General features: G+C 41.7%; 1 protein-coding gene across 1 annotated transcript in view; it reads right to left on the minus strand.

Annotated features, from left to right (window-relative positions):
• Nucleotides 1-26,719, minus strand: part of dnmbp (dynamin binding protein) — a 78,257-nt gene that overhangs the window by 35,462 nt on the left and 16,076 nt on the right. Inside the window, exons 2-4 of the mRNA XM_060939941.1 lie at nt 11,547-11,704; nt 9,142-9,264; nt 4,480-6,642 (exon numbers count right to left, since the gene is read on the minus strand). Coding sequence (XP_060795924.1) covers nt 4,480-6,642; nt 9,142-9,264; nt 11,547-11,691 — 2,431 coding nt within the window. The 5' untranslated portion in view covers nt 11,692-11,704. The remainder of the gene's footprint in view (nt 1-4,479; nt 6,643-9,141; nt 9,265-11,546; nt 11,705-26,719) is intronic.

Here is a 26,719-nt window from a genome sequence, read left to right on the forward strand (position 1 = left end):
TTCAAAATGGCGACACTGACACCTGGCTGACACTTCACGTTTCGAAGTCTCGCACAAGTCTCGTGAAGATCGTGCAGATAAGTGACGCCTGCCGTGGACCAAACAAACTAAATTCAACATGGCTAAAACCCGAATAGGCCGATAAAGTATAATATTTAATTGCAATTAGCTGCCAATACAAATCACGATATAAGGTTACTAAAACCGAAAACGGAATTGAATAACACGTTAATTAAGAAATAAAGCAAGTTTAAAAATGACTTCAGTTCTCCTTTATCAAAAAATTTAATTTACATGAAGATGGAGTATATTCTCACATTATAGCTGAAACCATAATGAAAAAAATTCATTAAAAAAAAAAAAGCTCAGCATATTCTGTGTAGCCTGTACTCTGACGGCAGTCATGGGAGTTGGACCCTTTCACTGTGCGGGAAAATCACCAGTATAATAATACTGGTGATTTTGGTCACAATGTTTCAAGTCATACTCATAAAATTCCTGTAAAAGCAGCTCACTCTTCTGAAACCACAATGCTCCTAAAACGTCCTAGGATAAACAGTTTCTTGACCGGTATTTGCATGATTTTATACACAAACTTCTCATTGGATAACTGTATGACTAAGCAGGTATACAGGTGTATACATAACACCATTAATTCCAGTCAACTTTATGATTTCACTCTATGCTTACCTTTTATACCATTTTGAGGCCACACCAATTTAATTAGTTGGTTCTCGGATTTTTTCAGGAAAAATATGAAGCGAGCGGGCGAAATAAAAATAAAATAAAATAAATGCTCTGATGGTAAAATTAGCCGTGGACATAGACCAAACAATATAGGCAAACCAGTAAACAGAATTTCAACACACCTGTCAAAGATTTTACGCTTCTGTTCGCTGAATATCCTAACAATCACAAACACAGGCTTTGCAGGATTCCCCTCCACAGGCATGTTTCTTCCACAAGTCTTTATCGAAAGTGAAAGGGGCGATTTGATTGGTTTTCGACGTCACGTGACCTCACGTCACGTGACCTTTTCTGTTGGCGGGAGTTTGATTTAATTTTTTTTTTTCATTTTGCATTTTCTTCAAGCGGCGATTCCGAGAACCAACTAATTGAATTGGTGTGGCCTGAGAATACAAAAAAAAAAAAGTATTTATTTATTTATTTCTCAGTAACCTCAGGCCATGTACACACGTAGCCGGGTATTTTTAAAACCGAACATTTTCCCCCCCTCCGTTTATAAAAATGTTTTATCCACACCACCTCGTCTTCGAAAAAAATCCCTTCCACACATAACCGAACATCTGCGTTTTCAATCACATTCATAAGCATTCCAAACCTGTAGATGGCATTATTTCCCCAAATCCTACCCCCTAATCACATCAGAATAGCCCTCTGTTGGCGTCACTTCCGCCTAAACATAAAACATGGCGCCAAGCTCGTTCGTCTGGGCAGACTCGGAGACAGAATTGCTTCTAAACACAATTTTGGAGTATAAACTTCAAAAGACGCAAGAAAACGTTGATTGGGAATCTTGTCAATAGTTGGGCTTCTAAAATTAAACATGTAAATAGCACCTGCACAATAATTAACGCTTTCAAGGCACTACTCCGATCCATTACTCTTTGTCCATGCTTAATCTGGCTTCTGCAGTAAACAAAGGTCGCACGTTTGACGTCAGGGCAGATTTGTTGTCATTTTTTTGGCGCAGATTGTGACGTTCTAAAACGCAAAACTCTGGTTATCTCTGTCTACACGAAAAGGCATACACGGAGTTTTCAAAAATCTTCACTTTGCCCGGAGTTTTTTTAAATATTCGTTTTTGATGTGTTTTCATGTGGATGACAGGCCAAAACGTAGAAAAATATCTTCGATTTAGCAGATACCCGGCTACATGTGGACGGGGTCTCAGTCACAAATACCACTAACTCAGCTTTACTGAAATGTATTTTTCACCATTTTTTCCTTCGGAGCCTGGAAGATTGTAGTCTGTGGAATTAGGACATGTTTCATGTAAATTACAGTACCAGTCAAACATCTGGACACATCTCCTAATTCAATGTTTTTTCTTTATTCTTATTAATTAAAAGTCACTTCATGTCTTCAAGTAATGATGGATGCCGTTTCTCTTTACTTAGTTGAGTGGTTCTTGACATAATATGGATTACTACAGTTGTGGAATAGGGCTATTTACTGTATTTTTATTATTTACTGTTTGATCTCACATGCATTAAGAAAACAAGAAGTTGCACTAATTAACTTTAGACAAGACACACCTTTAGTTGAAAAGCATTCCAGGTGACTACCTCAAGAAGCTGGTTAAGATGACAAGTGTGCCAAGAGTCATCAAGATAAACGGTGGCTACTTTGAAAAATCTAAAATATGAAACACTTTTTTTTAACAGTTTCCCACACAATTACACACACACACACGTTATTTCATAATTTTGATGTATTCAGTATTGTTCTACAATGTAGAAAATAGTCAAAATACAGAAAAAAATATGAATGATTAGGTGTGTCCAAACTTTTGATTGGTACTGTATTTTGAACTAATAAGGTAGTGGATGCTGTGTAGGTCTCCTGTTAATATGGGGGGGGGGGGGGGGGGGGGGGAGCAGCAGCTGCTGTATCAAACCTGGAGTTAATGATTACCATTATGGATGGATAAATTGAACTATGGCCTGACTAAAAATTTTAAATTTGAAAACAGTCTACGATATGGCCACATCGGTTTACAAACGAAGATCTGATTTGAATTGAAAAGGAAACTGGTTAAAAACTGTCATTAAAAAAATCATTTCACACTTCCAGGTTCATATCTTTGTCTGTGTGTGTGTGTGTGTGTGTGTGTGTGTGTGTGTGAGTGAGAGAGAGAGAGAGAGAGAGAGCTCAAAGGCAATAAACCACCCGAAAACTGTTTTATGGATGTTCTCGTTACCTCTAGACAGGGTGCTGGGATTAAAGAAGAACACATGGTCCTATTGATTAGTTTATTGTTACATTTGATGTTGTGGAATGTCTTTAATTAATGTGTCGGTAACTAATTATGCTATGGGGTTATTGCTATTGTTCTACCAACTACTTACTACTCTTTTTTTTTTCCCCTCCCGGCTCTTGAGGTTAATAAGAGAAAAACAGTTTTTAATGTTAATGAGAAACTGAACAGCAAAAATTCCTCTGATCTTAAAGGGGGACTGAAGTCATTTTTAAACTTGCTTTATTTCTTAATTAACGTGTTATTCAATTACATTTTCGGTTTTAGTAACCTTATATCAGGCGGCACGGTGGTGTAGTGGTTAGCGCTGTCGCCTCACAGCAAGAAGGTCCGGGTTCGAGCCCCGTGGCCGGCGAGGGCCTTTCTGTGTGGAGTTTGCATGTTCTCCCCGTGTCCGCGTGGGTTTCCTCCGGGTGCTCCGGTTTCCCCCACAGTCCAAAGACATGCAGGTTAGGTTAACTGGTGACTCTAAATTGACCGTAGGTGTGAATGTGAGTGTGAATGGTTGTCTGTGTCTATGTGTCAGCCCTGTGATGACCTGGCGACTTGTCCAGGGTGTACCCCGCCTTTCGCCCGTAGTCAGCTGGGATAGGCTCCAGCTTGCCTGCGACCCTGTAGAACAGGATAAAGCGGCTAGAGATAATGAGATGAGAAACCTTATATCGTGACTCGTATTGGCAACTAATTACAATTAAATATTATACTTATCGGCCTATTCGGGTTTTAGCCATGTTGAATTTAGTTTGTTTGGTCCACAGCAGGCGTCACTTATCGGCGCGATCTTCACGAGACTTGTGCGAGACTTCGAAACATCAAGAGTCAGCCAGGTGTCAGTGCCGCCATTTTGAAAACTGTTTTCCAAATGAAATATTGCACAAAAACGAGTTTAAATGACGATTACTGCCTACTTTTTTCAAACTTTCCTGATTGCTATCAAAACAAACAAAACTTCCGGCTTGATTACATCAGCATTCGAAAGAGGGCGCGCGCGTCTTTTGACAACGTTGGCAGATGTTGGTCACTTTGATTTCCGCTGTATGTTTTACTTCCGTCCTACGATGTCTCGCACAGGTCTCAATGAATCTCATTTACAGCCATTGCTTTGACATATGGACTGATATATTACAGAGCATATTTCAAACACTCATAACTTGCTATCGCAGTGACAAAATAGCGATCAGAAATGCGTTCCTATATTTAATAAAATGAGAAATAGAATTTTGATAATAAAAAAAATTTGCCTTCAGTTCTCCTTTAAGACTTTTCAGTAATGGAAAGCTTAAATTTAAATGAAACAAGTCACACTGACTCGGACCAGAATCGAATCATAACAGTGCTGTATCGCATCAGCAGTGAGTTAAAGTGCATCAAGTATTTACTTGTTTAATCCTAACATTTTTGTATCGTGCTTATTGCCATGTATTGAGAGGTGTGTGGTGATCTTGTCTGAAAGAAGGATAGTCACGAAATCATGTTACCTCGCAACTGCTGCTGCTCCAGTGTGAGGGTCTCCACAGTGTAGTTGCAGAACTCCAGATTCTCCAGAGCCTGCTGACGGGCCACTTCATCCTCCTCTCCTTCTTCCTCTAGCATGGCACTCAACTCCTGTGCTGTGTGTGTGTACATGTCAATGTCTCTTTCAACTTCCTCAAGTCGCAAGAGAAGTCTATACTCCTCCTGCTCTCTTTCCCTCTCTTGCTCAAGCTCCCTCTCAAGAACATCTTCAGCATCCTCCACCTTTTCCTCCTGTGTACCATCCTCTTCTTCTGTTGAGACCAAGAGGCTGGAGAGCTGCATAGGGGGTCGAGGACAAGGTGGAGGTGGCCGTGGAGCTTGTCGTGTTGGCCTGTAGGGCTGTTGAGGACCTTGACCATTGCTAAGAGAAGAGTGACCATGAGAACTACGAGGTGCTGGTGGTCTAAGGATCCTGGGACGAGGAGGAGGTGGGCGTAGTGTTTTCTGTCTTTCTAGAGAGGAGCTGGGGCTAGAGGGGGCTGAATTACGGGGCAAGGAGTGGTAAAAGCCTTTGATGAGGTCACTCTCGCTACTGTAGTCCATGATAGAAAAGTGGCGGGCAAACTTGTCTCTACACTGATTGTTTCTCATGGACTGCTGCTCACTTCCGCTACACCTGCCTGGAAGGCTTCTCTCAAACTCCAGGAGCTGCTGGGTCAGCTTGGCATCCAGGTTGCCAGATAAACAGCCTAATGTGTGAGAGGTCGGCAGCCCATTAGTGCCCTGCTCCTGAGACCATATATTATGCTCACCATGCCCATATGTTCCAAGGTCAGCATCACTGATACTTGCATGGCGGGTCAATTTCATCTGTCTGTTCTTTGCTTGATTGGCCGATCTTCTGCTGTTGAAGGGGTTTCTGCTGTCATGGGAGGCATAGTAACCTTTGTTCCTGGTCCAGGAGGAATTGCTCTGGAGGCCTGAAGAGGTTTTATTAGATTGGTTAAGGCTGGTGTTCCTGGTGTTGGGAACAGGTGGTGGTTCAGGAGGGCTGTTATGATTGCTGGTGCTGTTCTGTCTGTTGCGGAGGCTGGGACGAGGGGGCAGCTGTGGCCTGGGTGGAATCAGATTTCCTGTGTTAGTTCTCTGGAGTGGCCTGGGGCCTGAACTGCCTGTTCTACTGGGATGGACAAGTGGTGGTGGTGGCCTCTCTCGTTTCCTCGGACCTGGCTGATTTGGAGGCTGGCTCTGAACTGTTGTTCTGTCCTGACAGCTGATTTCTGACTGTGTGTCCCTCAAACAGGCCTCTCTGCATTCTTCTCTTCTTTCAAAGTAGTCCAGATCCCACACTGTGTAGTCCTCATGGCTTGTTACATCCTGATCATGTGCTGGTAAAGCTTGGTCTTCCTGACCACAATTATACTCAAAAGCATAATCGTCACGTTCCTCTTTATCAGAGGTGCTGTTTTTTTCAGTTGGCACTTGTTCTAACTGTTCCTCCATCTTAACAAAACGGTGGGGGAAAATACCCTTTCTTCCTCGCAACTGCCCCTCAAGCCAACCGTCCTCTAGTGTTTTGAGTATTTGTATCCTATCCCCGACATCAAAGTCCAGCTCCCCAGGCTCCAGAGCTCGGAACTCATACTGTGCGATTCCATACACACCAGTATCCTCTTTATCTTCTTCCAGAGTCTGCATTTCTATAGTGTCCTTTACTCCCTCCTCTTCTTCTTCTTCTTCTTCCTCCTCCTCTTCCTTTTCTTCCTCCATTTCGCAGGGGGAATAATGATCCTGTCCAAGGCTGACAGGCTTGGCAGGCTGGAGCGAGCGCAGAGGTGCAAGCAGCTCTACGAAACCCTCAGGAAAGATTCCTGTCCTACCTTCCAGCTCACCCTGGAACCAACCTGGCTCAGGCATCCCTACTATAGTGATGATGTCACCTTCACGAAAGTCCAGCTCTTCATCCAGCTGGGCGTGCAGGCTCATGAGAGCACGGCCCTGGCCCAGAGCATATGGAGGCAGCTCAGAATCCTGTGCAGCTGCACTGCGCTCACTCAGCTGCCTAGAGCGGCCTGATAACTCCAGCTCCTTCACACAGGATAAGGGAAAAAGTCCACGTGAGCCCCAGGCATTCCGACCCCTGTGCCAAACTGCATCTACAGTGCCCTCTCCAGCCACCACATCACCTACGGCAGGGGGTCACAGCACAAAACACATAGATGCCATGTTAGATTCAGTACCAAGTCAATACTCCTGAACTAGTCCAACCATATATGAAGATACAAATGACTGGGCAGTTAAGCGTCACAATGTCTTTTAAGGTCACTGATGTCAAATTCCACACAGCAAAGCTCCACCTCCTATTGTGTCCAGCATACAAACTAAAACACTTAGCAGTCATACACAGGAAATGTAATTCATATCACACTGTAACAGAAAAACAACTACAGGAATCAGAGTTTCCACTGAGAGAGAGAGACAATTCTGATGGTTTAAGACCCTTGAATAGGACTTTAACACGCAAACAAAAACACGTGAACCAATGAGCTAAACAGTTCTACATTTGTAAAATAAATATATAAAATCTGTTACAGAATAATACATCCAAAGTATTCACATCGGCATTCTTTTCAAGAGGATAAGACGACATAAAAAACAAAACTAGTGACATCTAGTGGCTACTTACATCAGCACTGCTGAGACCAGGGGTTACCAATCTAGGGGTTGTGACCCCACATGGGGTTGCTTAATTTACAAAGAGGGTAAAGTCTGCACAAATTAATATTAGAAATGTTGAAGACAGATTGTGTGCTGATATATTGAACCGTCAGATTCAAATGAGCCATGATCATTATATTAAGTCTTTTTCAAAAAACGTGACATGGTGCACAAGTGCAGTTCAGGGGGAAAAGAAAAAATTTTTCCATGTGCTCTGCTAAATAAATTAATGTTGTGTCTCAAATCAAATCACAAATCACACTTATGTACTATTCTAGACCGCTATTTAGTACCAACATCAACTGGGGACCTTCAAACCCACTGAAATGTCTGCTTTTGTGTCCCTTCTGGATTTTATAGATTAGAAAGTACTGTTGAGTATAAAAAGTCAGAGTTTTTGATTTTGAGAAGCAAATCATGACAAGAATCATGATAACAGTGCAAAGTTTTAGAGACACAGAGCTCATCTGTGTGTATTTAAAATCACTGTGCAATTAAATCGCTAATGGATGGGGAAATTTTTGATGCACATGCAAAGTCACATGTCAAGTTTTTACAAGTTTAAAAAAAAAAAAGGCTGATTTGCGTTGGGCCATATTACATCACCCCAGAATGGATTGTTTTCCTACAACAACACAACACTTCTCACTGGACTGGTAAGTCTAAGAATATTCCTAGGAATATTCACTTAGTTTAGCCGTACATACAGTACTGTGAAAAAGCCTTGGGCACATGTAAAGAAATGCTGTCGACCAAAAATGGTTTAAAAATAATGAAATGAAATGTTGAAACATTTCAAACAATTCTATAAACAGCAGTAAGCCATAAGAAAACAAACAAAGTCAATATTTGGTGTGAGACGACCCTTTGATTAAAAAAAAAATAAATAAATAATAATAATAATAATAATATATATATATATATATATATATATATATATATATATATATATATATATATAGTAGTCTCGCCCTGTGATGACCTGGCAACTTGTCCAGGGTGTACCCCGCCTTTCGCCCGTAGTCAGCTGGGATAGGCTCCAGCTTGCCTGCGACCCTGTAGAACAGGATAAAGCGGCTACAGATAATGAGATGAGATGAGATATAGTAGTCTCAGGTACAATGAGTGCAGTATTATAAGGAAATGAGCTGTAGGTTTTACTGAACATCTTACAGAACCAGCCACAGTTCTTCTGGACACTTTGACAGTCACACTCGCTTCTTCATTTTGCAGCAAAACCCAGCAGCCTTCATTATGCTTTTAATCTGAAAAGTGCTCTCTTATGTAATATGCTGCTCAGATACAAGCATTTTTTTCCCCTTAACATTTAATTTTGTGCTGGAAAACGAACGTTTGGAACTTTAAAATGTTTTCATACCGACTCAGTAATGTCAAAGTCATAAAATAGAAGTCTATAACAAAGTTTGTATGAAAAAATAGGGTGCCTAAGACTTTTGCATAGTACTGTATGTTACTGGAATAAAATGTTCAAATATTACATAAGTTCCATATTGTAAATCTGGGGACATTTGCTCAAAAATTTTGGGAACCCCTGGCCTAGACTGTTGATTTCACTAATGCATGCAGGTAGAGGCAGAAACATGCATCCGACAATACAGGTTTATCCACAATCACAGTTTAAAACAATTCAGTCTTTAAACACAATACCTTTACATTCAAGTTCAGAGGATGGAGAAATTCTCTAGAAAAATTCTCAAAAAGGGATCAGAGAAAATATGCTACTACAAGAACAACCTACAATAGGACTAAATCAAAAAGGTTACCTCTTAAATGGGACATTATGCCTTTCTGAATGAGTATACTTTATGCTGAGAGAGGGGGACACAGATAACATACAGGAACAGAGCAGATCATTAAAACATCTGCACCACACATTACTCAATTGCTGTAAAGAACATCAGTAAGAGACAGCACACATTTAATACTTGGCCTAATAGGGGATTTACCTCTCTTCAGGGGCAGGTTGCCTGGATCAGAGGAGTTGAAGTCATTGATACACACATAGAGTTGATCTCCTGCCTTCGTAGGGGGAACAGTGACAGATTCAACAAAGGTGCTAGGAAACTGACCTGAAAATCAACAGAGAAGATCAAGCAAGTCTGTGGAAATGATATTATTTTACATTCATTTAATGTTGAGGATTGCCATACAAGTTATCTGTAATAAACTGACTGGTTACTCAATGTACATTTGGTTTTATTCTATCCACATTCACTGGATATGAGCAATTACGCACTCTGATTGGCTATTCTACCACTAGGCTATCAGCTCGTATACTGGGAGTAGAGAAAAACAAAATGGCGGAGTGCATCAAGTCAGATACATCACTTTATCAAGTATTTCAAAGAAACAGAAATAGCTAAAAGAATATTCACCCCCAACATATCGCTTGTTCCACACTCCAGCCCAGTCGGTGGCAGTAATGCACCTTTAAGTTGGTTTGCTAACTGCCAAAAAAACTCTAAAGAAGAAGAAAATGGCGGCATGTTGCTGAACCAACCGAGGACAAAATAAAAAAAAAAAAATTAAAAAAACCTCTACTCAAAAATAAACCCCCTCAAAAAATACACAAAAAAGCAACAAAATATGGAATGAAAGAATTTGATGGTAAGAACGTATCTTTTTTTATTTTTCAAGAATTATTATTATAGCGGTGGCACGGTGGTGTAGTGGTTAGCACTGTCGCCTCACAGCAAGAAGGTTCTGGGTTTGAGCCCTGTGGCCGATGAGGGCCTTTCTGTGTGGAGTTTGCATGTTTTCCCTGTGTCTGCGTGGGTTTCCTTTGGGTGCTCCGGTTTCCCCCACAGTCCAAAGACATGCAGGTTAGGGTAACTGGTGGTTCTAGATTAGCTTGGGAAATCCCATGCTGCTTTGCACAATCGTTCCGATCTGAAAAGACAGCATGGAAACTATGGTCTAAAGGCTCGCCTGAGTTAGGGAGCCAATCAGAGAGTGGGGAGGGGTGGAAAGACGGTGACGCGTACTACTCGACAAACGGAAGCTTGTAGTTTATTTGGGACTGTTTACGGATCACATTTAACATGGCGGCGAGCGATACGAACCAAACTTTCGATCAAGCTTTAGACACTGTTCTGAATAGTTTAGAGCGAAAGTTTGTTTTTAAAAAAAAGAACAGCGTTTGGCATTACAGTCTATTTTTGTTTTGCCTTCTCTTTCTCTTTCCTTTTCTTCGCCTCTTCGTCGCTCTAACTACGTCACTGGGTACAACTGCCATGATTGGCCATGGGCTACGTATACGCCAAATGATAGACATTCGCAACGTCCAATAAACGACCGTTGACAATCGTAAACCACACCTCCCCTACGAGAAATTCAATAGGTGGATTCCAGACCATATTTCACTTGTGATATGGTCTGGTGTTAACCAGACTAGTTCTAGATTGTCTATAGGTACGAATGCGTGTATGAATGGCTCAGAGGAGAAAACCTCTATAATAATCCAGTAGAAGGCAACAGGAAACCACTACTGTAACATTCCTGCGAGACTTTGATGGCTGAAGCCGTCAGAGCGGCTATGTCACTGTAGTGATATGCCAAAATGGATGGATTATTATAGTGTTTTTCACAAATTGCTACTGTCATTTCATACGGTAATTTCGGTTTGTTTATATTCTAAGCGAAAATTATTTTGTCAGACATTTTGTATAAAGTTTTTATTTATTGAATTTGAAAAAAAAAATGCTCAGTTTCTCAAAATCCAGTGAATGTGGATATAATAAAACAGTTACTCAATCTCGTCATACGTGGCTTATAGCCAACTCGGTGCTATGTGCCTCATCAGCTATCAGCTCACGTACGACTCGATTTCATGGAATAACTGTTAAATATACATACTTGTGAGCAGGGCTAGACAAAAAAAAGTGTTTGGTAAATGTTATCAGAATACTGTCCTTTTAAGAAGTGTTGTATAATCAAATAAAAACTCAAACCACTTATTAATGTGAACTGTAATCAGTATTAAGGGATTCACATATGTTTTTTCTGTGCGTATTAATAAATTCTCACACTGACTTGATTTAAAAAATGTAGGCCAATCTTTAAGTGACGCATCACCTCATCGGACAGATGTCTTTATATGTTTCAAGGCCTTTTTGCAATCACGTGTAGCAATATAATTAAAATATCCTATTTTTGTCAATATTATGCAGGTTTCTTATAGACATATGGAAGACTTGTAATCTGTATCTGGTAATACATGTAACTTTCCTAATTTTTTGTTCAGACAGTATTTTTTTTTTCTACCATGTACCAGTACATATCGTTTCCGAACGTCCTTGCATGTACTGTACCAAACAAATAAAGTGAGATGTTTCACGACATGGAACTTTACCTGTGACGCCGTCTTTGATACCGAGCAACCAAAACTCATCTACTACACTAAGGACTTCAACAACATCACCGGCAAACAGAGGAAGCTCCTCTGAGACACTGGGCAGGAACTCAAACACAGCACGCACCACAGAGCCTGCCTCCATGTTCACTCATTACCTGGGAGAGAAAAGGAAGACAGAGAGATCAGCACAAATAAACTCCTTCCTTCAGGGATGAATGCATTGATAGATTTCACCACTAGATGTCTCACACAGGCAACAGTCATTCCACATGCACTAGTGATGACATCAAAACAGCTGTAAGATACAAACAAATGGGTGCAAAATCCAAAAGAAGAGAAAAAAAAAAAGGGAAAACAAATAACTCACTCTGAGTACAATAAATCAGAAAACATTCTTTATTCTCGAATAATCTTAGTTTAAGAGAGGAGAACAGAGGTTAGTTCCTTACAGGCTTTTTGTCATGGTAAAGAAAAAGACCATAAACTCTATTTATGAAATAAGTATTTCATTTTTCAGACATGTCTTAACCGGGTGGATCACGAAAGAGGCACTGGCTGAGTCATACAGCCCAGGGTGAGGTACTGTTTAAACAGAGAGAGAGAGAGAGAGAGAGAGAGAGAGAGGGGGTCAATATGCATTTGCGTAAGCATCTGAAAGTGTTTATGGAGGACATTTCTTAGCCAGTATGACCAAGTTCTTCCAGTCTCTTGTAATGCAGTTGTGTGGAAGTATATATATATTGCCTGCTTGGCAAACAAGTACGGTATATAATTACTTACTCCATTAATCAAATGTATGTAGAGTGAATAAAAAAATAAATAATAGTGAGAGTATGTGAAAAGGAGAGCTTAAGCGTAATAAAGAAGGAAAGGAAAGAAGGGGAGGCAAATGTTTCACAGACTCAAAGGCCTCTCTGTCTTGTGTGCGCGCGCGGGCACATGTTGAGGGGGCGGGCTGCCTCAGATAAAAACCCAGGCATCTGGTCAATGGATGACAGGTGATCCGTCTGTGTGGGTCAAAGAAGAGTCTGAGTCACCTTCAGCAACCAAAAGGTGTGTCTAGCTCTGTTTGAGTAAACTGCATATCAATGTGTGTGTGTGTGTGTGTGTGTGTGTGTGTGTGTGTTAGCACATCAGTCTAGAAAGCTAAATTCTACATTAAGAAAAACAACTTTTCCCTCTGTCAAACAGAAACCCGCAAGTACAATATTTAAACATCTTAAACAACTGAAAAAAAAAATCACAAATTTGAGTATATATTCAAAAATTTAAAAATCTTTCCAGACAGGCAGCTGAAGTGGCACCACTTCTAGATCCAGAGCCGGTTATTTCAGGAATGCCGACAGTTATAACAGGTTGTGGGCAGGGCTTTGAACCAGAATTTTTTTCCTATTGGTTCGTTCCGAACAGAAACGGAATTTTAACATTTCCGGTTTTGGGTTCCACCATTAAATAGACGTTCCCGAACCGGTTAGAACAAAAAAATTTCGTTCCCGGAACGGTTAATTACGTTCCCGGTCAGCTGTTTAATAAATGGCTATAAAATTATGTCTCTGTCTCATCCAGCTTAAGCCAAATGTAGGCTAATTCTATTACAACCTTCATTAAATAAGACAAGAAATAATTCAAAACAATTATTTCAAATGTTGGCGATTTGGATTCTCAGTATGTCTTCCCATCTACACAAACAGAAAAAGTGCCAAAAATGAAAGATAATTCGTTTAGTGTGTTACCAAAGGCTAGTCAGGCTCTATAGAGGGCTACCGCATGATGTCACCGCGCCACGAGATTTTGTTAGGCGCCATATTGGAAGACCAAGTACACATCTATGCAAGTACATACATTCATAAAACAAACTACACCTGAAATGTGGCCAGGGCCGGTTCTGCCCTAATCTGGACCCGGGTGCAACACTGCGCAACCCCCCCCCCAAAAAAAAAACGCCAGTCTAAATCAGGACAACCATCACATAACTATAACTATAAAAATTTTATATCAACTATTTTAACTAAATGGGCTATAATAAATAAGGCTGCAGGCAGCCACGGCGGGCTGCCTCAGAAAAGTAACCATTCAATGACACCAACTGAAAGCCTGCAGCCACGGCGGGCTGCCTCAGAAAAGTAACCATTTGTCCTACCTTAAAACTCGTTTTGCATTTTCTGCCTCCTTTTTTTGTATTTTCAACCCTCCGTTTATTTTCTTTCCTTTTCTGAAAACCCGATTTGTGTCCAGACATTTTGTTCTGCTACCAACGAACTAACTCGTCAGGTCTCGTCTCTCGAGCCCGCGATGATTCCCGTGGGAAGGGCAACAACTGATACATTTTTACAAACAACCAATAGGGAGGTTGCAACGTTCAGGCTCTTCTTTGCTCAGACACTCAGTAATGGAGACGTGATAGCAGTCCACCTTCCCGCTCTCTCCATTCAGTCAGTGAACGTCACACAGGAAGTGAACCCCAGCGGGTCATAGAAACTTGCGCAGGAGAAGAATGGCTTTTTTATTTGTAGGCTACGGAAACTTTGAGGAACTAAATAAAAACCGGTATTAACCGGTTACCATTATTTTTAATAAGCGTTTCTGTTCCGGAACATAAAAAATAATAAAGTTTCTGGTTTCGTTTCTGTTCCATGTGAAATAGAAAAAGTTCCCGGTTTTCGTTTTCGTTCCTTGAACTGGTTCAAAGCCCTGGTTGTGGGTGAGCACAAACTCTTCACACAGGAAACGCAACACACAACTTCATCAGGCACTGGAGTCATTAATACACACACCCTTTACTGTGACATCTTCATAACTGATTATATTTTCTAAGGGTGAATGACATAAAATACCACTGAGATTGTGAAAACACCACAAAACGTGCACAAAACACGAGCAGACCCTTATGTAATGCTGATAGTATTCATTAAATTTTTTAAATGCCTCTAACATGAAGCAAGTTCATTTTTATTACCACATCAATTCTTCCAGAAATGTCTGTCAGTCCTTGGTATAGATTTGGATAAGGATTGTAAAGACATGTTAACACCAATCTCAAGGGATTACTGAATACCAATATCCATCCATTATCCGTAACCACTTATCCTGGGCAGGGTTGCAGGCAAGCTGGAGCCTATCCCAGCTGACTACGGGCGAAAGGCGGGGTACACCCTGGACAAGTCACCAGGTCATCGCAGGGCTGACACATAGACACAGACAACCATTCACACTCACATTCACACCTACAGTCAATTTAGAGCCACCAATTAGCCTAACCTGTATGTCTTTGGACTGTGGGGGAAACCGGAGCACCCAGAGAAAACCCACACAGACATGGGGAGAACATGCAAACTCCACACAGAAAGGCCCCCGTCGACCAGTGGGCTCGAACCCAGGACCTTCTTGCTGTGAGGCAACAGTGCTAACCACTACACCACCGTGCCACCCTGAATACAAATATTTGTAGCCATATACAAACTGTAATAACAATAATAATAATAAACAACAATACAGTGGTTCTTGAAAGTTTGTGAACCCTTTAGAATTTTCTATATTTCTGCATAAAAAGGACCTAAAACATCAGATTTTCACACAAGTCCTAAAAGTAGATAAAGAGAACCCAGTTAAACAAATGAGACAAAAATATTATACTTGGTCATTTATTTATTGAGAAAAATGATCTAATATTACAGATCTGTAAGTGGCAAAAGTACTGTATGTGAACCTTTGCTTTCAGTGATGTGATCTCCTTGTGCAGCAATAACTACAACTAAACATTTCCAGTAACTGTTGATCAGTCCTGCACACCGGCTTGGAGGAATTTTAGCCCATTCCTCCGTACAGAACAGCTTCAACTCTGGGATGTTGGTGGGTTTCCTCACATGAACTGCTCGTTTCAGGTCCTTCCACAACATTTCAATTGGATTAAGGTCAGAACTTTGACTTGGCCATTCCAAAACATTAACTTTATCTTTCTTTAACCATTCTTTGGTAGAACGACTTGTGTGCTTAGGGTCGTTGTCTTGCTGCATGACCCACCTTCTCTTGGGATTCAGTTCATGGACAGATGTCCTGACATTTTCCTTTAGAATTCGCTGGTATAATTCAGAATTCATTGTTCCATCAATGATGGCAAGCCGTCCTGGCCCAGATGCAGCAAAACAGGCCCAAACCATGATACTACCACCACCATGTTTCACAGATGGGATAAGGTTCTGATGCTGGAATGCAGTGTTTTCCTTTCTCCAAACATAACGCTTCTCATTTAAACCAAAAAGTTCTATTTTGGTCTCATCTGTCCACAAAACATTTTTCCAATAGCCTTCTGTCTTGTCCATGTGATCTTTAGCAAACTGCAGACGAGCAGCAATGGTCATTTTGGAGAGCAGTGGCTTTCTCCTTGCAACCCTGCCATGCACACCATTGTTGTTCAGTGTTCTCCTGATGGTGGACTCATGAACATTAACCAATGTGAGAGAGGCCTTCAGTTGCTTAGAAGTTACCCTGGGGGTCCTTTGTGACCTCGCCCACTATTACACGCCTTGCTCTTGGAGTGATCTTTGTTGGTCGCCCACTCCTGGGGAGGGTAACAATGGTCTTGAATTTCCTCCATTTGTACACAATCTGTCTGACTGTGGATTGGTGGAGTCCAAACTCTTTAGAGATGCTTTTGTAACCTTTTCCAGCCTGATGAGCATCAACAACGCTTTTTCTGAGGTCCTCAGAAATCTCCTTTGTTCGTGCCATGATACACTTCCACAAACATGTGTTGTGAAGATCAGACTTTGATAGATCCCTGTTCTTTAAATAAAACAGGGTGCTCATTCACACCTGATTGTCATCCCATTGATTGAAAACACCTGACTCTAAGTTCACCTTCAAATTAGCTGCTAATCCTAGAGGTTCACATACTTTTGCCACTCACAGATAAGTAATATTGGATCATTTTCCTCAATAAATAAATGACCAAGTATAATATTTTGTCTCATTTGTTTAACTGGGTTCTCTTTATCTACTTTTAGGACTTGTGTGAAAATCTGATGATGTTTTAGGTCATATTTATGCAGAAATATAGAAAATTCTAAAGGGTTCACTAACTTTCAAGCACCACTGTAATAATAATAATAATAATAATAATAATTACTGTTTACGTCCCAAAAAGGCATAATGTCTTCCTCTTTTCCACTAAATACAGAACTATATTTGGACAGAGGAAAAACAATTGAATTTAAAAAAAAACATCCGCGTATTATGAGAAGTTTGGTACAAAACCTCAAGCTGCGTACGTGTCATAGTTTGAATAGAAAGTTGTTAAATATTTACTACTGTTCCTTCACTAAATTAGCATGGACAGTTCTGTCTAGCTAATCTACAAATATAGTTAGCGCGACTAGACATTTACTAGTTACTAATTCTATGAATCTTCTCTCCACTGATCAAAATTAACATGGTTTTGTGAACTTTTACAGCATCAAGCTACCAAAAATGTTAAAAACAAAAATTAAAGCCCTATTCGCACGGGATAAGTATTACCTATGGACCTCTGGTAATTCGCAATTACCCCCGCACCTCTGTGTTATTGTGTGGCGCATTCGGACGGGATAAGCAAAAGTCTGTAATTCACTGAATTTACAGACATTGTGACCGGATGTGTCGTAAGTTCACAACATCCTGTTTCGTCTTGTAGACAGGAGTTCAAAATGGCGAAGCGAAGTGGTAAGATGCGCCACTGGATGCGGGAGGAAACTTTAAATCTAATAGCGGTTTGGGGGAAGCCCGCTTACCAACAACAGTTCGAAACAATGATTCATAACCACACTGTTATTTAAATATTTCACATGTAATGAATATAGAATATATGAAAGTTTACCTTTTTGAATTAAATTATGAAAAAAGGAACTTTTTCATGGTATTCTAATTTTTTGAGATATTCACTCCAGAAAAGTACAAGAGACGCGTTTAATAATTACAAACACAGACATGCACATTCACACGGGACTTGTATTACCACTGGACATCTGTGTTTTGCCAAAACACAGTAGGTAATTCGCGGCAGAATTATTACTTGGCAAATTACGGACATGGCGCATTCGCACGGGACTAAGAACTCAGACATTCTCTGTAATTATTCCGAATTAGGCGGCACGGTGGTGTAGTGGTTAGCGCTGTCGCCTCACAGCAAGAAGGTCCTGGGTTCGAGCCCCGTGGCCGGCGAGGGCCTTTCTGTGCGGAGTTTGCATGTTCTCCCCGTGTCCGCGTGGGTTTCCTCCGGGTGCTCCGGTTTCCCCCACAGTCCAAAGACATGCAGGTTAGGTTAACTGGTGACTCTAAATTGACCGTAGGTGTGAATGTGAGTGTGAATGGTTGTCTGTGTCTATGTGTCAGCCCTGTGATGACCTGGCGACTTGTCCAGGGTGTACCCCGCCTTTCGCCCGTAGTCAGCTGGGATAGGCTCCAGCTTGCCTGCGACCCTGTAGAAGGATAAAGCGGCTAGAGATAATGTGATGTGATGTGATATTCCGAATTACCAGAGGTCCACAGGTAATACTTATCCCGTGCGAATAGGGCTCAAGTAAACCAATTAATTAAAAAAAAAAAGCTAGCCAAGTTTTCCAGTCAAAGAGTATTATTAGAGCCTTTAGTACTAGCAGGTTAGCTAACATCTCATCTCATCTCATTATCTCTAGCCGCTTTATCCTGTGCAGAGTTTGCATGTTCTCCCCGTGTCCGTGTGGGTTTCCTTTGGGTGCTCCGGTTTCCCCCACAGTCCAAAGACATGCAGGTTAGGTTAACTGGTGACTCTAAATTGACCGTAGGTGTGAATGTGAGTGTGAATGGTTGTCTGTGTCTATGTGTCAGCCCTGCGATGACCTGGCGACTTGTCCAGGGTGTACCCCGCCTCTCACCCATAGGTTAGCTAACATTAGTTAGCAAATTCATGACACATGACTGCTTAGCGAGCTAGCAAACATTCTGCTGTCTAATACAACCAGCAAGTTTCTAGCAGTAACTTAATCAAAATAAAGGCAAAAGTTGGATCACAGACTGAAGCAGACCTACAAATAAGAAGGTGTTTCTGCTGGATTTTATGATACCTTAGCAAGTAGCCTTTTTATGTAAAATACCATAAAATAACAGAGGAAGATGAATTGTTTTGAGTATGTACATTTGTTTGCTGCTAAAGCTCTTATTACTGTCATCAACCAGCTGTCTCATAGCTAGTGGATGTTATGATACGTGTGCAAAGTGCTGAGGAAGTTTCTGATCACAGCTAGTTCATAACAGAGCAATTAACGCACGGACATTCATGATAGATGTGTCAGACTGGATGTGTCTTACTCACTAGTGACTCAGTTGCTGTAGAAAACATCATGTTCGTACAGGACAGTCATCAGCTTTGCCCAGACACATGGAGAAAACTGAGTTTACAGGATAGCAAGTTTAAAGTGCATATCACGGGTAAATTCAGGAGCAAGGTCAATGTAATTCTCCTATTTTATATTAAACTTTGGTCAAATATCTGTCACATTTTGCATTTTGTGCAATTTTTTTTATCTTGCGCAATACCAGAAAAATTCAGTTGAAATCAAGCCATTTGAGGCAAATTCGTCTGCCTCTGAAAAAACTTGCCATTTGGATTTCCCGGCAAACATTGATTTGTGACGTCGCGTGCGGGACGCCTCCTTCTGAATCCTGCGTCAGCGCTGGTTTGAAGCCGTGCAAGCTCTCTCAGCCTGCTGGCGGTTCCGCAGGTGACGTCACGAATCTTGCTCCAGACTCCCTTGGGATTTTTCCAGACGCGTTTTGTTATTTTATTTTTTTCTGCTGTAGACAAATGGCCTTGTGCAAAATTACCCTTCTAGATGAGTGTGTAAAAGGGACATACTTTCATATAAAAAAAAAATTGGTCCAGGATATGCACTTTAAAAGGTAGACTGTCTTTCAGATTTTTCACGTTTAGGTCATAAAAAGAATTTTCACCAACACCCAATTATTTTTGTTTAGTAGACCAAAAGCTACTGAATTCGAATCACAGACTTCCAATTCTATTAGGTGTTTTTTTTAATAGAACAAATGAATGGCGGCATGGTGGTGTAGTGGTTAGCGCTGTCGCCTCACAGTAAGAAGGTCCGGGTTCGAGCCCCGTGGCCGGCGAGGGCCTTTCTGTGCGGAGTTTGCATGTTCTCCCCGTGTCTGCGTGGGTTTCCTCCGGGTGCTCCGGTTTCCCCCACAGTTCAAAGACATGCAGGTTAGGTTAACTGGTGACTCTAAATTGACCGTAGGTGTGAATGTGAGTGTGAATGGTTGTCTGTGTCAGCCCTGTGATGACCTGGCGACTTGTCCAGGGTGTACCCCGCCTTTCGCCCGTAGTCAGCTGGGATAGGCTCCAGCTTGCCTGCGACCCTGTAGAACAGGATAAAGCGGCTAAAGATAATGAGAATGGAATGATGAGAACAAATGAATTTAGTGCCACATGGCCCTAAATTCTCTATTTTTTCCTGCTTCACCATGCCCCAATTCACGATACTACATCATGCATCATGTGGTGGGCTTTCCCCGTCTACGTTGTGGGACACTGTGGGATACAAATTTGAAACAGGAGAGGAAAATGGAGGACGCGAGTGTGCGAATGAAACTGGAAAGACCAACTACAGTAACGGAAAGCAAGAAGAAAAGATGTTATGTTGTGAAGGAAAGGAAATGCAGGACCAAACTAATAAATATCGGTGGTCAGCGAGCACCTCGGTGTGATCAGCTATTCGTTTAGCGACAGAATGATGTAACTGTCAGTGCACAGTCAAGGTAAATCTGTAGATGGTAGTAATGCAACACTGTGGATGCCAGCTGCCGTAAAACCCAAAAGAAGACGACGACGACTAAGGTAAGTATGACCCGACTTCCTCTGTCTGCTTGATGGTGCGAAGCAAGCAGTTTCATGCACATTATTTGCTAGGGAATCCCCTCAAATTAAATAACTTCCCAGCCACAGAATGGCCAGTTGTTTTTTTTTTTAGATATTACAAAAATAAACATACATCATAATGACCAAATTTCAGATGGAACTAAATTTCACCAATTTTATGAAATTGAAAGGCCGTCTACTTTTAATAGTGCAAGTTTAAACAGGAAGACTGTTTTCTCCTTAGGAACAGGAGAAAACAGAAATAGAAAAATATCGGGGGGGGGCAGTGACTCAAACTCCCTAAAGTTGGGCAGCAACATAATTCCTAAAATAATAATTTAAATTATTTTACATAACTGTTATACTGAATTCACTATTTAAGAACATAATTGTTGAATAATAGTTTTGCATATCAACAGAAAACAACCTTTTAATTCATGTTGTATATTACTGATACATTTCTATAACTGTATACATCTCAATAAATGAATAATACACTATATGACCATATGTCTGTAGACACCTGACCATCACACCCATGTGTGATTCTTCCCAAACTGTTGCCACAAAGCACAACAAACACACAGTTGTGTAGAATGTCTCCGTATGCTGAAGCGTAACAATTTACCTTCACTGGAACTAAAAGGCACAAACATATTCCAGCATGACAGTGCCCCTGTGCACAAAACATGCTCCATGAAGACTTAATTAACCAAGGTTGGAGTGGAAGAACTCGAATGTCCTGCACACAGCCCTGACTTCAACCCTACTGAACACTTTTGTGATGGACTGCGCCGCAGGCCTCCTCACCCTATCAGTGCCTGACCTCCCTAGTGCTTTTTTGGCCGAATGGATAAATCCCTACAGCCACACTCCAAAATCTAGTGGATAGTCTTCCCAGAAGTGTGGAGGTTATTGTAACAGCAAAGGGAGATTGAATCTGGAATGTAATGTTCAACAAGTTCAATGGGACGAATGGTGATGTTCTTGGTGGTGGTGACGCCATTGATGCATTTCTGGATGAAGCCGGAGACAGCCGAGGTGTACTCCTCCAGATCTACACCTTCACCGGTGGTAGCAGCTTCCCTGAAGACCCACCAGTCCATCCGCTCAAAGCAGTCCTGCAGTGCAGGGACTGCTGTGCTGGGCCACACAGTGATGGTCTTCCGTGTTGGCCGGTTGTTTTTCAGCACAGGTTGATGGGCAGGGACCAGCAGGACGGAGATGTGATCAGAGAAGCCCAGGTGGGGCCGTGGCACCGCAGCATACGCACCCTGCTTGCTGGTGTAGACCTGGTCCAGAGTATTGCCTCCCCTGGTTGCAATCTCTACGTTCTTGTAAAACCGGGGCGGACAGTCCATCAGGCGGGCGTGATTAAAGTCCCCAGCAATCACAAAAAATGCCTCTGGGTGTTGATCCTGCAGCTCGCTGATGTGCGCGGGCAGCTCCGTCAGCGCCGTGCCGGCGTGTGCGCTCAGAGGAATGTAAACAATCACCAGCAGCACTATCGTAAACTCCTGAGGCAGGTGATGCGGGCAGCACTTTAGCGACATAAACTCCACAGATTCAGAGCAATGCTGGCTTACCAGGACGCAGTTTGTGCACCAGTTCTTGTTGATATAAGCACAGAGTCCTCCACCACGGCTTTTCCCCGACAGCTGATCGCGGCCGGCGCAGAAGAAAAGTAGTCCGTCCAGGTGGTACACGGAGTCCAGCATGTTGTTGTTCAGCCAGGTCTCTGAGCAGGAAAGCACAGCAATTCCTCATCTCCTTGTGGAAGTTCAGTCTCAGCCTAAACAGGTCAGTCTTGTTGTCCAGAGAGTGGATGTTAGACAGGACCAGAGTTGGAAGAGCGGGTCTGTTGTTAGCCCTTAGCCTAGCTAGCAGGCTGGCTCTCTTCCCCCTCTTCTGCCTCCGGGCGCACCATTGTCTCCTTGCGCACTGCTGCTTTGTTTTCCTTCATCCACTCTCCTTTAAGCAGCCCAAAATGTCCTAATGCTGCCTTGACGTCTGGTTTCAGTCCCGCATTCAGGTTCCCCAGAATAAATAGGTCCTGTGCGCTGTATTTCAGCCTCAGTTTATTGCACGAGTTAATAGAAAAGATAGGAAGGGGTCGTACGCTAACCGGGAGCCGGGAAGACGCTGCACCACTGTGCGCCGCCATCTTACACACATGATAGTCAGGTGTCCATAAACTTTTGGCCATAAAGTGAATATTCATTGATATAGACAGTATTATTCTGAGTATGCATATAAACTATAACAGGTTCAACAGAATTATGTGCACATACTAGCTCTCAGTAAAAATATTCACGGCAGAATTCAAAAACAACCAACTCCAGGAGGCACTAAGGTGAAGCTACTACTTCATGGTTAGGAATTTCATTGAGAGCCCAAGTATTACTGTAAATGGGAAGATGACCTTTGAATACAATGTTTTGTTTATGCTCCACTGGTCAAGAGGAGCGTGAAGGACACTGATGTACTGGCACACAGCTACAGAGACCCGACAGAGAAAAGCACTCAGTGGCATATGGTCCCACTGAGAAAAAGGTAGCACACACACACACAAACGTTCTGTGCATGCGCGTGTGTGTTGATCAAGCAAAAGAATGATTAACACCTTTATAAAAAAATAATAAACAGATGGTGAGTGCAAGAAAGAGTGTATAAAAGAGAGTAATCCAGATTAAATGTGCTTTGAAGCCCATCAGTGAAGACATTAGGAGATCAGGAAGCTTTTGTCAACAGACACCTGTATGCAGAAAAGCCCACTAAGAAGACAAGTAGCAAGGCTGAGGCCCTGTCCACACGGCAACGGATTCAGGTGAATCTGATAAAATTATTTATCGTTTCCGCCTGGCGTCCACACGGCACCGGCGTTTTGGGTGCCCCAAAACGAAATTTTTTGAGAACGGGTTCCAGAGTGGAAAGATCTGGCAACAGCGCCATTGCGAAGTCGTCTGGATGAGTAGAACGGATTTGTTTACGATGACGTCACAACCACATGTGCTTCACGCCGGGTAGAAGTGTAACGAACTCGATGCGAGTTGTCAACAAATCCTATAACTTGGTTCATGAAACGCGCTTACAAAATATTTTCACTGTGAATATTTATTGTGTAATGGTGCAAAGTGAGAGAGAGAGAGAGAGAGAGAGAGTCAATCCCGCCAGCAAAAATAGGGGAAAAAAAAGGAGCGAGCTCACCTCTTCAGATGTTGGTTTAAGTCCTACAATACATTCCTCAAAAAGGGCGTAGAAGAACAAATTAATCCATCAACGTGTAGCATTCAATTTATTCCGGACCATTAAAGACACCGCCTTCCGCGTAGAATCATACGTCATCCTCGCCACCATATTGGATAGGTCAAAGCAGAGAATAAAGATGCCTCATTCATGGGCTGCGTTTAACTGTACCAACAGGTTTGCCGTCCAAACGAGATCACATGGGATTACCTTTCACAGGTGAGACTGGAAAAATACTTTTCATTGTATTTGGTCATTATAATGTAATTTTACGAACAGATTTTTCTGACTTTGTGGCTAATATGAAGTCTCGCGCATAATAGTTTATGCGCATGCGTCCTTACTTCTCCTATTGTTCTGGTGTCTCCGATGGGACCGTCTTACAGCGCACCTAGAGGTGTGGCATGTGTATTGCATCGTTTTCAGCAAGCGTTGCGTTGCCATATGTACCTGATATTTTACTGATCCATTGCCCATGTGGACGCGATTTTTTTTTTTTTAAATCTCGTTGCCGTTGTCATGTGGATGTAGCCTGAGACAGAGGGGAAGGGAAAGAGAGAAAGCCTTCACCCCGAGAACTTCTTTGGGATCTAACAGTAACGGAGAATTCCTATTCAGAGATCACTGCTCCTGAAATTCCATCAGCACGCAGAACATAATACAAGGACAAAGTGTAAAGATAGATCAGTATGCAAATAATTAAGTGCACACAGATAAGAGATACACAGAACAGAACAGGATGCGACATTTGATGGACGGCGTAATGATATCTCAGACACTTTTTAGGGAAAAGTATTATTCTGTAAGGAAATGAACAGGACTGTAATGATCCTATAACTCAAATACCATGTATTGGCAGTAACATTAAGCTCTGGGGTGATGGCTGAAAGGGAAGGAACCGGTGATAACTTGGTGGTTAAGGCATTGAGAGCAAGGCTTTGAGTTCAAGTCCCAGCACTGCCAAGCTGCCCCATTGCTCAGTTGTATATTCTCCAAGTCAGTACTACTGAGATAAACTCGGAGACAAATAATGACTGTTTTGTCTCTTGCCATTTGCCAGCAGGGTGAAAGTGTCAGTAAATAACAGACAGCTTTACAAACACAGGCCTCATACTTTCTCCACCAGTGTGTCTATTCTGAGAGTTATCTTTGCATGCACGCACACACACGCACACACAAGGACAAAGACACAGCTGTGCTGTCAGTGATTCCTCTGTCCCTTAGTAGTGTGTGATGTAATATCACTGAATGCAGGGATCTATATAATGTTTGGTGATTTGTAAGATTGCAAAATATATTTTAACAACTGTTCGGAGCTGTTGTAGATTTCACAAAATTGTTTTGAGCTCAATAAGTACACATCAGGGGCGGCACGGTGGTGTAGTGGTTAGTGCTGTCGCCTCACAGCAAGAAGGTCCGGGTTCGAGCCCCGTGGCCGACGAGGGCCTTTCTGTGCAGAGTTTGCATGTTCTCCCCGTGTCTGCGTGGGTTTCCTCCGGGTGCTCTGGTTTCCCCCACAGTCCAAAGACATGCAGGTTAGGTTAACTGGTGACTCTAAATTGACCGTAGGTGTGAATGTGAGTGTGAATGGTTGTCTGTGTCTATGTGTCAGCCCTGTGATGACCTGGCGACTTGTCCAGGGTGTACCCCGCCTTTCGCCCGTAGTCAGCTGGGATAGGCGCCAGCTTGCCTGCGACCCTGTAGAACAGGATAAAGCGGCTAGAGATAATGAGATGAGAAGTACACATCAGTACACACTGTAAAGATTTCTAAGCAAACAAACAAATAACATATTTAATTATGATTAATGAATACACCCTGGACCTGATGTCAGTCTAAATACGGATGATCATGGCTAAAACTTACCTAAGAATTTTGTGTGATAATAAAAGTAAAGGACATTGAGTTTCCAGATGATGAGATTTTAGAATGAAAAAAGGACTTTACCTTGACTATTCATCTAAATTACTTTGTAACACAGTCATATAATTTACTCTGCTCATCCAAAAATGCAGCACAAGGTTGAGTTTTGCATGTGATGGGCCAACAAGTTTCAGAAATAGAAACGATGCCTCCCTACCTTTTTTTTTTAAAGAGTCTTGTTTTGCCCCATCATTTTTGCTTACTTCTTTAAAAAATGACCACAAAATCAGCTGCTTTTTCCAGCAAAGCCATGATTCATGAGAAAATGTGACCGATAGTGCAGGTATGCTATGATTATTAGTTACCATTTGGTCATCATGAGCTGGTTATAGTAAAGAAATCACCACTCGTTAAATTATTTCATTGTTACTTTATTCATGCACATAAATTAGTATTAGAATGCAGGCACTCCAAATCTGAGAAGTACCAGATTCTGTTCTGAGGCATGAGCTGGTACAAAGTAAGCACTGCTTGTGAGAAAAACAAAGTTGCACATAGCCTCATTAAGATTCTTTATTTGGGTGATTTGGATTCTGATGGGTTTTGTTTGCGTTTATGTTTTAAGGCAGTTCATCATACACACACACACACACACACACACACACACACACACACACACACTTTTATATGGTGAATGTATATTTCATAAGTGAGCGAAGTGAACAAGTGAAATATTTTCAACACGAGAAGATGAACTTCATATCTTCGCACCACCATGTAATGTTCTTTTTATTACATAAAGACATCCCCACACACAAAAAAAAACAACCCAGAAATTAATCAAAAGTATTTTCATTTTGAACCAGTTCGCCATGTTGACAACGCACTGGGAGTGACGTCATCGGAGTGAAATATTGGCAATTATTATACATACAGGACACTTTTTCGATGGAATAAAAACATGTATTCTATTCCTTTCTAGCGGGTTTCGTTCATTTGGTTTGATAGCATGCAATATTGTTATCATATCGCTTATCCTAAGCGTATTATGTCACTCTAACCAATGGAGAACGAGCACTGAATATGGTTTACAATACTGCATTATTATAATCTCATCTCATCTCATTATCTGTAGCCGCTTTATCCTGTTCTACAGGGTCGCAGGCGAGCTGGAGCC

Source organism: Neoarius graeffei, chromosome 14, assembly GCF_027579695.1.
Source record: "Neoarius graeffei isolate fNeoGra1 chromosome 14, fNeoGra1.pri, whole genome shotgun sequence".
In the NCBI taxonomy this organism is placed as follows: Eukaryota; Metazoa; Chordata; class Actinopteri; order Siluriformes; family Ariidae; genus Neoarius; species Neoarius graeffei.